Source organism: Cryptomeria japonica, chromosome 2, assembly GCF_030272615.1.
Source record: "Cryptomeria japonica chromosome 2, Sugi_1.0, whole genome shotgun sequence".
Lineage (NCBI taxonomy): Eukaryota > Viridiplantae > Streptophyta > Pinopsida > Cupressales > Cupressaceae > Cryptomeria > Cryptomeria japonica.
Genome location: NC_081406.1, coordinates 655,486,948 through 655,500,577, shown reverse-complemented (window position 1 = coordinate 655,500,577; position 13,630 = coordinate 655,486,948). Strand labels below are relative to the sequence as shown.

Below are 13,630 nucleotides of genomic sequence, written 5' to 3'. Positions count from 1 at the left end.
AAGCCCTTGCAAGTTCTTGCTAATATAATATATTACACTTTCCAAGTTATCAATCTTCTATCCTAAGACTGCTCCTATTGCATAATCAGATGCATTTGTATGAATTTGAAAAGGTAAAGACCAATTCAGACCTTTAAGAACTGGTGCTTGGGTCAAAGCGTGCTTAAGCTTCAAGAAAGCTTCATTGCATGAAGAAGTCCATTTAAATTCCATATCCTTGGTAAGTAGAGAATATAAGGGACTTGAAATTTTGCTAAAATCTTTGATAAACCTTCTATAGTATCCAGCATGACCAAAGAAACTTCTAACATCTTTTTGCTTTACCGGTGCATTGATATTCTGAATGACTTCAATCTTTGTTGGGTCAACCTGTATTCCTTTTATAGAGATATGATGACCAAGGACTATTCCTTCATGCATCATTATGAAGCACTTCTCACTGTTTAATGACAAACTATAGTCTTCACACCATTGCAAAACTTTCTCCAAGTTCCCTAATGCTTCTTCAAATTCAAAACCATAAGTTGTAAAGTCATCCATATAAATTTCCATGATGTCTTGAGAAATATCTGAAAATATATTGATCACTACTCTTTGAAAAGTGGCTAGAGCATTACACAATCCAAAAGGAAGAACAGAATATGCATATGTTCCTTGGGGACAAGTAAATGTGGTCTTTTCTTGGTCCTCTGGGGCTATCTAAATCTGATTGTAACCACTGAATCCATCGAGAAATGAAAAGTATCTCTTCCCAGCCAAAGAGTCTAATACTTGATCCACAAATGGCAATGGAAAATGATAGTTTCTTGTTGCTAAGTTCAAAGCTCTATAATCAACACATACCCTCCATTTTCCTCCTTTCTTAGGAACTATTACCAAAGATGATACCCATTGGCTATCAAAGATAGGATAGATAAACCCAGCCTTTAACAACTTTTGCAATTCCTCTTTAACTATTTCTTTTAATGCAGGATTGATTCTTCTTTGTGGCTGTCTAAGTGGGCAACATTCTTCTTTTATATAGATACGGTGGGTACAAATTGTTGGATCTATTCCATGCATGTCCTTGTAATCCCATGTAAAGGCATGTTTATGACATTTAAGCAAGTCCACGAGTGCTACTTTTTGAGTATCTGCAAGATCACTATTGATATTCAAATATTTATTCAAATCAACTTCTATTTTGATAGTAAGATCAATATGGGATATATCATAAAAATGAGAAGTACAGACTTCCTACGGCAACAGAGTATGCAATATATCAGTGGCTACAGGAAAGTCTAAATCTGCAATGTTTGGTACCAACTCCTACAATTACTATTCTTGTTTTAACTCATTTGTCAAAATTTTATAAAGAATTGAGTCTTAATCATGTAATTGCATGAATGACCCTCGATTAATCATCATAAGGTGTTAATAGAGTCAACTCCCTCGGATTCTTCTCCCAAAGTAGGCCAAATGGCTTGTTGATCAAAATGGGGCTGAGCAGGAGAATACAAAGCTAATGTTTTTGTAGAGTTCCCATCTAAAATAGTCATATCCCCTAATCTATATCTAATATATGCATCAATCGTACCAAGCCAAGGTCTCTCCAAAATCACCAAATATCCTCCCAGTGTCGCCATTGGAGATAAAATCATAAAGTCTACAGGGTATTCCCAAGATTCCAAAATAACAACATCTTCAATCATACCATCAGGTCGCACTGTAGAGTTGTCAGCAAGTTGTAGGACTGTAGGTGTAGGCCTGAGACTATTTATTTCAAGCTGTTGCATTACTTCTCTTGTCATCACATTAATGGTTGCCCCTAAATCAACTAAAATATTCCTTATATGGCTACCATTAATGACTATACTCAGAACAAGACTACCGGGATCAGAATATTTAGGAATAAAAACCTTTCCTAGCATAATATCTGCCAGTTGACCCATCACATGCAATGCTTGCAAATCATTCTTCTTCCTGCTAGGTTTTTTTAGACATGCCTCCCTAAGTGCTTTACTATATATAGGAACATCTTTTATTGCTTGCAACAATAGAATTTTAACACAGACATGTTTCAGTTGATCTATGATATCAAAACCTTGCTCTTGTTCTGTAAGAACTTCCTTTTCTTGCAATCTCTGGGGAAATGGTGATGATCTCTACTTTTGAGGTATTGTAGTTGTTGGATTAGAGATTTCTTGTTCGTCTTGTACCTCAGTGATAACTAGAGGAGATGGATTAGGCAAAGTTGTCCCGGATCGGAGGTGAATGTCACTTATAGATAGAGAATAGGTTGGGTGTTGGTTAGGGTCAACTGAATAATCTTATTGTTGCTGCTGAGATTTAATATTAGGATTTGGCATTGGATGAGTGGACAATTGCATTGGTTTAGGTGGGACAAAAGTGGCTACAGGGGGAGGCATTATTGCAGGTGGTTGTGGCTGTTGAATAGGCTATTGATATCCAGAATATTGGGTAGTCCATGGTTGACTCCCCCTCCATTGAGGAGTAGGTTGCCAATTTGCTTGAAACTGGCTCCCTTGGCCCTGAGGTGGATACCAATTTCCCTGTGGCTACTACCACTGTGGCATTTGATTAACAAAATTCTGCCCTTGGCCTTGAGAACCATACCAGTTTGGATAATTACCAAAATTTTGAGTATATGGTGATTGCCATTGATTATTTGGTACATAAGAATTTCCACTATAACCAGAAAAAGAAAGTGGATTCAAAGGCATACCTTGTCTTTGGAAATTTGGCCTTCTTTAAGAAAGATAGAAAACTTGTTCATCCTCACCTTGTATTGGCTTGAAGTTGGGAACCTCACGATTTACAACCATTTTACATCTGTAGTCCTTTTTTCGTTGTCTACAATGAGGGAAAATTTCTGCAAGAAATGCATCAGCTTCGTCATGCTTCTTCTTAGCTGAGAGTGTATCTAACTGAGTAGCCATATTGTTTATGATGTCCTCCTTAAATTCCTTCAACAAATGGCTAAGTTCCATTCTAGAAACTCCAGTACTAGATGTTGATGAAGGCACTCCTGGCTTGAAACGCCTGTTCTTTTTAGAAGTAGATCTGGAATACTTCCTACAAATTTGTCCTATTGCATTCCGCATAGACTGTGTAATGTCACCTCCTCCCATAAGATCCAAAGCATTAGTGTATTCATCACTGATTCTCCTCAAAAATATCAACTTGAGGGAATCTTCATTCAGAGTACTATGCTTGGACTTTTTGGTCTACTAAACGGAAACCTTTCCAGATAATCTTCAAGACTCTCATCTTCTTTCTGTGTCATTCTAAAGATATCATCCCCATGACAATCAGTGCCTCTACAATAATATTTATACTTTGCAAGAAACAATTGTTTCATCTCATCCCATGTATTGATTATGCTACTACCCAAGCTCATAAACCATCTTAAAGATGATTCCTTCAAAGTGGCAGGAAATATTTTGAGTCTATGGGCATCTGTAGTATAATCAAAACTCCTACAGAGAACATCAAACTCAAACAGAAATGTGTATGGATCCTCTGTCACTAATCCATAGAATTTAGGGAGGGAAGAAGCTGGAATATTCTTGAGATTAGCATTATCATGCTAATCAGATATGGGGAACTCAAACGTTGGGTCCAAAGGTGGTGGTGGTGAATTATTTCCACCAGGAGGTGGGTTTCCTTGCATTGAACTTGTGGGGGGAGTTACTATATGAAATTCTTCTTCTGGGGGTCCAAAAAGGAACTGAAGACTACCTTCTGGAAATTCAAATTCAAAGTGGTTCAAATTCTCTGGGGTTTGATAAAGTTCAGCAAAAGGATTTATATCTGGGGAATTAATTTCTGCATGATTAGGATGGCTAGGTAGAAATATACCTAGAACATCTCTTCTTCGCCTATGCATGCAGGCTCATAATTTTTTTTCGAACAATCAGCTATGCCAGAAAAATAATTAATTGAAAACTGAAAAGACAATAACCATAACACGTTCTTAGTTTGACACCATCCCCGGCAACGGCACCAAAAATGTTCAACCCAACAATAAGAATAATAACTCTAGTTGAAGTCTCAACCCAAAGTTTGGACATTCACTTGGTAAAGTCACTATTTCTATGGCTAGTGTTCATTTGATTGTCAACCTAGGGACGTAATACTTGACATGGGTTTGCACTATATATGCACTAATTTCCTGCAACAACTACTCTGCGTTACTGCAGCAACTAACATTATGCGGAAAAGATAAGCAATAATTAAAACTATTGAAAGGCTACGGGAGAACTTTTGTATTAACATAAATTCATTCAAGCAATTTACTGGTTAAGTTCAATGTTGATAAATAGAAATTACTTTGTTTTGGTTTGGCTGCAGAAACAGTCAGTGGATCTGTTTCCAATGGCTGCAGGTACAGTCAACGCAAGAACGTCTACTGCAGCTAAAGAAGAAAACTAATCTTAACAAAGGCACAGGAACACTCACCAAGTGGGCCCCCTTCGATGAGTGATTACAGGCTTCCCAAAAACAACTTTAAGTGCTCAGAATAGCATATTTTTATTCATTGTTCTCCGGAAGTCATTACATGATTCAACATAAAAAGAAACTCAAAAACACTTGTAACTTTATTTTCAAAATCCTCTTCTCTACTTTCTCTTTTTTCTATCTAACCTCTGAGAAGAGATGAAGAGATTATTTTAAAAGAAAACATCTCCTATAATCAACACAGATCACAATGAAGAGAAGAGGCGGATAACTAATCGAGAAAGGAGATAGATGGAGTTAAGCTATAGAAAATGCGGATCTAAACTGAACCACAGTCATATCATATTGTGGCAGTATTTACAACACCAATTTCCACTTGAGTTAGACATGAGTAGTATCGCGTGATTGCTTCTCCTATGTCGTTCCTTACACTCTTCAGCATCTCTGTTGTTTGATCTTTCAGTTATCTCCTTGAATATCTCTTCCTGCAACTGGCGTGATAGGTGAGATTCCACTACAACATCATTTATTCCCTGCAGTTCAAAAGAAATAACATACAATAACATACATACATATTTTAATTAATCAGGACATCTATTAATTTCACACACGATATTGCCTTAAACAATCCGCATGGCAACCAGAATGAATCACATGGCTGCAAGAATAAACTGGCATATTAATTTCACACATGATATTGCCTTAAACAATCTGCATGGCAACAAGAATGAATCACATGGCTGCAGGAATAAACTGGGAAAGACAAAACATGTTTTAATAGGTTCAGGCTAACATCTGAAATACATATAGTAAACTTCCAATACATCATTACTATTATGTAAATCAAAATATGACAAAAGCTTAAGAGTTCTAAGGATAAAAATATGCCAATGTCTCAACTCATCACATCTCTAATTTGTTATTCACTTTAATACACTATAAAATACATTTATTCTCGTTTAAATTTGTGTTTTTTAAAAGGATAAAAATGAGTCATAAATTCTTCTTTTTAAATGTTTCTATTTTGTCATCTAATTAGAAGATTCTTTTGTTGTCTAATATAGACAAAGATCCACTCATTATAGAAAACATAAATTCTTTATCAATATTTTTTTTAACTCTTCAACCACATGACTACTTTATAGAAAATATAAACTCTTCAACCACATTGGTGCTTTTAATGCTTGCTTCCTTTCATTGATTTTTAATTTTTAATTTTTTTATTAAATGATTCAAGTCATGGGATGGATTTCTTAATTTATGCGGTAAAGATGTAACAAAAAACTCATGCTTGGATAACCTTCAAATAGTAAGAAATGATTCCTATATGTTCCACACTAGATTGTCCTCTTGGGATCGTAATTTCAAAGTTCTCATTCATTGCTTGGGTTACATGTTCCATTCTCATCAAGTTCTTTCATGCTGCTCTTTCACATTAAATGATTTATATGTGGACATCTACTTAATCTCTTCACCAAATTTGTGTTCCTTTTTGTCACCAGTTGCTTACTTTCACTTTACTTTATTTTAGAAGCAACCTCCTTGGATTTTATTGAGTAGTAAAATATGGTGTGCTCAAACAAGTTGTTTTCAACATGTGAATAAAGCTCAAAAACAATTACCACTATAACTCAAAGAATTGATAGTATGTATTGTGCCAAAAGAAGTCATTTTCATCATAATGATAGCTAGTGTCTATTTATCTCTTCCTCTAACTCTTCTACCCTACTAAAGGAACTTGTGACTCTTATCATAGAATAAAAATTGAGATGAAGATATACTTATGTCCTTAGATTCAATTATGCTATGTGTCACCTAATAAGCATTTTTCTCTCTATTAGGAAAATAACCACTCAAGATATGAGTGAAGTAAAAATACCAAATTAATAAACTAAAATTGACATGACCATTGTAAATCCCTTATAATATTCGTGTAAAATACAAAATTGTTAATTGAAGCAAATAATATATAGTTTATGATATTTAATATAATATATTATATGATTTTTTATATTATTTAAAAAAAAAATTAAATAATCATCAGAATTCCGATGCCCCCCTAATTTTGCACCGACGACTATATCATCAGACATACAACATCCTCGTCGATACATAGTTCCTGGTTGTCGTCAAATGACATCGGCATTCTGACGGAAATCAATGAAACATCCGACAAGGATGTTGTATGCCCGACGACATTCTCTCGACGGACTGGCATCAGAATTTTGATGTTCATCCAAAAAAACATCTGATGAGGATGTTGTATGCCCAACGAGAATCTCTAGGCGAATGAGCGGTCGAGGTAGCACATGCCGATAAAATCCATCAGCAAGACTTACACTAGTGGCGAATGGAACATTTGGTCTTTCTGATAGCCAATGAGGCTATCGATAAGACATACATCGATGGAGACCTGATATCTCGGGTGTCGTCGGGGTAGCACATGTCGATGAAATCCATCGGCATGACTTACACTAGTAGTGAAGGGAAAATTTGGTCTTGTCGATAGCCGATGAGGTTATCGATAAGACATACATCGATGGAGACCTGATGTCCCGGGTGTCGTCGAAATTATTACGTTGGGGAGCACCATCGGAATATCTGACAACAAGTTTTCGACAACTGCATTTGTTGGAAGGCCAACGAAAAATAGTCAAAATTCTTAGGGGCGGTCGTCGGATTTGAGCCCCAATTGTACTAGTGAAATGATAATTGTCTTTAAACTTAGGTCACAAATATTAAATAATTTCAAACTCTTATGTCCCCTTGGACACTTTCCTAGGTGCACGAAGACCTACATATGCTTGCATTCATTTTTAGTCAACTTGCTTGATAGAAAATTAGAACACTACTATTTGTTTATAATGTAGGATTGCCCTACACCCCTAGATGCTCCTACATCAAACATCCAAGGTAGGAATTTTTTTTTATCTTGATCTCACAAAATGAATTTGGATTGTAGAGACAACCTTTCAGGTTGTAAACAAACTTCAACAAAAATTTTCATTGTAATAGATACCTCCAATTGGTTCTTTCTCCTCTTCTAGAACCTAGTCAAAACAAGCATCCTTCTCCTCTAGCAATTATGCTCCACACTTTTCTTCTTTGATGTGGAATTAGCTCCACCATATCTAGTCTACACTCCTCTTCCTTAATATGGAATATGTTCCACCATAATCCGAACCCCTCCTCCAAATGTCACTCCCTTCAACATTCCTTCTCATCTCACTACTCGACAGTCCTCTTCTCTTCCTCTTCTTCATGGATTTAAACCTACCTAAGTCTAGCCACCTCCACCAAATGCATTTTGCAACCTCCTTTGTACTCACTACCTCAACATAGATCTCTCTAGCATCCTCTGCAACATCTACAATATTTTCTTCCTTTCCTATCTCTAATATCTCTATATTTCTTTGCTCCATCATCATCATGCCCTCTAAAGGACATTTCACATCTTAATCTTTATTTTTCTCTATTTTGGTTGCAACAACACCCATAGTTGCAATCTATTTTCTTCTTTCATTCCTTCCCAACAGCATGCTCCTTTATCTTCAATCAAGGTGATCCATTCTGCTACAACAACTCTTTCTTCACCTTCCTCTTCTATTGTCAACATTTTGAAGCCTTCACAAACACTTACCTCTACTACAATCTCATCGTTCTTCTAAGGTTTAGCTTCCAAGAATCTATTGATTCCTTTAATCTCTTCTTTCAAGATGACACCCTCATCTTTTCTAATCTACTCATCAAATAAAGGATCCTCGTTGTCTATCATCTTCATCTCTACTACAACCTCATCTATCTTGTTCTCTAAACATGTCTCTTTCATAAAATCTTCTTCTTCTCCATCAAAATTTAAACCTTCCAAATCCACTACTATAGCCTCTTCTTCTTTTCCATCTTCAACCTCTTGAATCCTTTACACAAATCCTCTTACCAACACTCTCAAGCCCCAGTATGAACTACCTCATGCTTGGTGATACGTTTACACACTTAGAAAAACATACTCCACATTTTTTTTACATAGTTCCTATTGAAACTTACTTATATACACACTCCACCATAGATATTGGTACAAGAATGCCTCACATTCGATACTCTATCTACACACTTAGGAAAAATATTCTACAACAACTCACACAAACCACCCACAGATCTTGGTGTAAGATTGCCTCATGTTCAAGGTGATTTGTCACAACACTCGGGAACACTAGTCACATACCCCACCCATATATCCTAGTGCCAAACTACCTCACATTCGGTGCTCTATCTGCACACTCAAAAAATTGGCTCTAATACCACTGATGAAGGGCCACACCACTCTAATACCACTAATGAGGGGCTACTCTATCCCACATTGTTCTAATACCACTGATGATGGGAATTCCCCATACACACCCAAACACATGCTTTGTTACACTAGATGAAAGGTTGCTCCATCAATATTTATACATAGCATAACAAAGAGAATAACTCAAAAAATTACAAGAAATAACTTGCCTTCTATTTATCAATAAATAATTAAGTGAATTTAATTAAATTCTTTATAATTAATTGAAATATATCAAATTATTCGAATATAAATATATTGTCTTATTATAATTAGATTTTTTAAATTATTTGTTTTATAATGATAAAATATTAAAGAAAATAAAATAGTTTAAGTTTATATATATTATCTTACAATAATTTAATCATACATATTTTAAATCCTAAAAATTAAAAATATTTGAATATATTTATTAAAATTAACAATAAAAGAGCAAACTAAAATGTCAATCATAATGAAATAGAATGCATGTGACATTAATAACACAATTAAATTAATTATTTTAAGGACAAATATTAGTAATCTTTTATTCTTAATTATCTATTTATAACATATAAATATCAATTTAAAAAACAACAACATTAACTAATATTGTCTTATTTATGTAATTATTGTGGTTTAAAAAAATTCAACATTAAATACAAGATAATAAAAATTGTGGAGAGCTATATTGAGCTCTCCTCATTCTTGTGATCGAGCATGTAGACGAATTGGATATCCCTTTGCCATACTAGGAAGAGGAAAGTATATGGCACTAGAAGCTTCTAGCAGCTCCCACCTATTCATTGTAGTACAACACATTTAAATAAAAAATAATTAGAAAAAAATAAATTTAGAAGGGTTATATGTTCATTAAAAACAAAAAAAGTATATGAAGCTAACCTGAACTTAGTGACTAAGTTGTGAAGGAAGAGAGCAATTTCAAATCGAGCCAAATGATATCCTGGGCAAAGTCTAGCACCTTTACCGAATGGCATATACCAAGGATTCTGAGAAATCTCCTACAATCAATTAATGATGAATAATAATTAGTTATGTACCAAAATACATCATTAACTTATTATATATAAAATAGCATTTCACCCGCATTACATACATGGCCCTCATTTTGCCAACGCCATGGGTTGAACTTCTGAGCTTCAAAATGATACTTCTCATCCAAATGTTGGCCGCTTAAGAACACAAACACTGTCCATCCTTTTGGAATAAGAAAATCTGGATTAACATAAAATCATTAAATTATATTTAAAGATACATGCACACAAAATATATATGTAGGACCAATTATTAAAAATGAAATCATCACAAACCACCCAAAATATAAATATCCGATTAACTATCATTACTTAAGAAATTTTGTAATTTTTTTTATAAAATCAACTATTATTTAGATCATTCATAAAAGCACATTAATCCAATAATACAGAGATGTTGATATCTATGTAATCCAATTATGACATGAATTTGAAAGTTATAAAAGAACTCTCAATTAAACCTTTGTATTCAATGTCTTCTTTTGGTTCTCTGAAAAGACACGGAGCAGCACTAACCATACGAAGTGTTTCCTTTATAACCTACAATGATTATAAAAACACAAATTAAAAAAACTAAAAATACATTTAAAGTTGTTTAATATTATTTTTAGATTTGATTATGTTAGATGGTTTTATCACACCTCATCCATCATCATAATAATAGAAAACTAAAGGATAAGAAAATCATTGATGTAAGAACTTCAATATAATCGAATCCAAAATAATGAAAAACAATTTGAATTGTAGAAACTTCATGTCATTAATATTTAAAATTAGTGACAAATATTGCAATTGTTTATGGATTAGATTGTGTAGAGATTTTTTTCATCAACTTTTCGAATCACACTCTGTGATCCATCATCACTATGAAAATAGAGTCCAAAGAAGAAAAAAAATAATTACACAATCTAATCGCAAAACAATTGCAATGTTTACTATGAATTATGAAAACTTGATATCATTAATTAATGATAAATTTAAAATAATGAAATAAATCGAAATATATTGTATATACTCACGCATTGAGTGAATTTCATTGACATATAATCATCCCACGTTAGCGTTTGGTCAGCTTTACCTTTAGACTTTAAGATAGCATCATGTTCTTCCTGATCATTACGAAATCAAAAAATCATTATTTATACACAATTTAATCGAAAAGTTTTCATACTAGAGATCATTATTTTCAACATTAGCCGTCTTTTTGGACTGCTGACTACTTTAATTTTTGACCAGTGAAAACGGACTGACCGTAATCTCCTTCAATGCCTGCGGATTCTCAGTGAGAAACTTCACAGCAAATGCCATGGTAGTCGACGAAGTTTCGAACCCCGCAAAGAGCAAAAACAATATAAGATCTGCAATGATCTCGTCTGAATAGATGCCTTCTCTCAAAAGCTTCGTCAAGAGATCGTTATGGTCCACTTCTGGATGTTCTCTTCTGTCCTCTATACACTCATAAATCTTTTTTATCAAAGTTTTCCTTGCCTGCAATGCAAAATGGAATCCATTATCACTATAACTTTGCAGCAAAATATTACTTAATTTCTCACACAATCAAATTCAAAAACTGCAAACAATATTACTTAATTTCATTTATATGTTACATATTAGATTTCACAACAAGCATGTCATCAATATATAATAACACAGAAGAATAATATAACAAACATCATCCAAACTCAAAAGAAAGAATTTTACATTGAGAAATGAGAGGGGAAGGCTGAATTCAAGCTTTACAGAACATACCTTAAATCCCCTGGCAAAAGCAGTTCCAGGAATATTGAGGGGCAAGCAGAGGACAGCTCCAATGTATTCATCAAAAGCTTTATATATATCTTCCAATTCCTCAGCAGGGGGTAAATCCAGCAACTTTTTCCCCATTAAGTTCAGAACAAGCTGAAAGACAAAAAGATTCAAAGGAAAACAGAAATGAGATGATTAAAAGAAGTAAACAGCCATTTTAAAATTTCAAGGTTGCATTTTGCTTGCCTGATGGCACTTGTGCTGAAGAGGGATGTCTCTCTGTTTTTCCCATTTTTTCATGCCAGTGATAAACACATGCTGTATGTCTTCCATGAAATCAGACTCCAGATTCTCGGACTTCAACAAATTTACAGCAGTTCCATGGAGTTTTCTCTGTAGCTCTCCATGAACATCCAGTAGACCATATTTGCCTATAAGTTTTACTGTAGAGCTCGGGTATTTGGCCTGAAACAATCTTCCCTCATTTTGCAGAACGTATTTACTGAACTCTGGATCGACTGATACAATTGTCCTTGCTCTTCCAAACAAACTGCATCTGAATATCGGTCCATACCTGTATGTATTTCAATTTCACAAGTTAGATCTGATTGTCTTCTTTTTTCCCCCACAGTTTTCAGTTAGAATCAAAAATAAGATAGCTACCCACTATACTTTCACTAGTTAGGATTTCTGGATTTTAATTGGAAGAGTCGTGCATATTTTATTGATATTCTTACACAAAAACTTGGACATTTGTACATTAGTATTGGTCATTTTTTAGGTGGTTCTAGTGAGGCATCTTTAAGTAGGTATTGGATGATACTTTGAAATGACAAGTGCATCTTCACCATCCAAAAGCAAAACGATAGCTATAAACAATTACTCGCATATAGAAACAACAACAACAACAACAACAACAAAAATCATCAAAATTTGATATACATTTAAGATCTATGATTGCCTGAACTATAATGATTACTGATATGCTTTTTCTATAAAACATCCAAAACCACCCACATTGAATATTTTCATGAACTATAAAATAGAACTGCAATGATAACTATACTGTAGAAATGTAATATATTTACCTGTGTTCCATAATATATTCCATAAAAGAGAATAAAACTGACAAAAATGATGGCAAAACAACATTGAATGAATGAACTAGTTTTAATGACATCTGCGAGACCATCAATTTATAAGACCAAGAAACATTGGCGAAACAACATCGATACAAATGTTTTTCAATAGAAAAAATCATTATTAACCTGCTTTCATGTTCATCAATGAACTTTCGACGATGTTCTTGATATGGAGAATTGATAGATCTAAAAAAACTGATACTCTCACCGATTATGGGCCATCCAAATGAGCCTGGTGGTAGCCGTTTCTTTCTGTTATCCTTTCTCCAAATTACTTGTCTTCCTAATACAAACAAAATTGTTACTGATAAAATGCAAGTGAGAATAACTGGAAACACCATTTTTTCCTCCATTTCCTTGTGTTTGGCATTTCCTCGCCTAACGTTATATTTATAAGCACACAAAATATAAAAGAGATTCCCAAATTTTGTCCCATGTTGCTGTGGGTCTCACTTTACTAATATCCGGACACGAATTTCGTTGTATTTTATCAGCATGTGGATTTCTTTTCGATTTAAATGAATTTTTCGATGAGAATATTGTATTTTATATTAAATTATATAAAAATATGGTACAGTTTGTGAACCTTTTTTTCAATTGTTTTCTTTTTTTTGGCAATATGGGATATGATTTTTTCACTGATATGTAGAAGAGGTGTGGAAGTTGAAAAGGAAAATACAAGAATAATGACAAAAACAAGTGGCATATTGTATAATGTGTTTGTTTTTATAAGTTAGGTAAGTTTAAAAAATCACTTGTTTTTATTTAATTAAATTCACCTAAACCTTTTCTAGCCATTAATTAAATAAATCACTTTATTTAATTAATGTCTCTTTCTTCTTTTTTATTTAAATTTACATTTAATTAAATTGATCCTTGCAAATAAATAAATCTAATTTATTTATTAAAATCCTCTC

General features: G+C 33.8%; 1 protein-coding gene across 3 annotated transcripts in view; it reads right to left on the bottom strand.

Moving 5' to 3' along the window:
• The window catches only part of LOC131067706 (cytochrome P450 720B2), a 57,384-nt gene extending 44,312 nt beyond the window's left edge, over window positions 1-13,072 (bottom strand). The window contains exons 1-9 of one of the 3 annotated variants that reach the window (XM_058002829.2): window positions 12,840-13,072; window positions 11,818-12,145; window positions 11,575-11,724; window positions 11,077-11,313; window positions 10,845-10,934; window positions 10,287-10,365; window positions 9,888-10,006; window positions 9,674-9,792; window positions 4,507-4,994 (exon numbers count right to left, since the gene is read on the bottom strand). In XM_058002829.2, the coding sequence (XP_057858812.1) occupies window positions 4,988-4,994; window positions 9,674-9,792; window positions 9,888-10,006; window positions 10,287-10,365; window positions 10,845-10,934; window positions 11,077-11,313; window positions 11,575-11,724; window positions 11,818-12,145; window positions 12,840-13,066 (1,356 nt within the window). In that variant the 5' untranslated portion in view covers window positions 13,067-13,072 and the 3' untranslated portion in view covers window positions 4,507-4,987. Of the gene's footprint in view, window positions 1-4,506; window positions 4,995-9,372; window positions 9,570-9,673; window positions 9,793-9,887; window positions 10,007-10,286; window positions 10,366-10,844; window positions 10,935-11,076; window positions 11,314-11,574; window positions 11,725-11,817; window positions 12,146-12,839 lie in introns of those variants that run through there. The other 2 variants (XM_058002827.1, XM_058002828.1) reach the window with 2 other exon arrangements.
• Window positions 13,073-13,630: the final 558 nt, after the last annotated feature.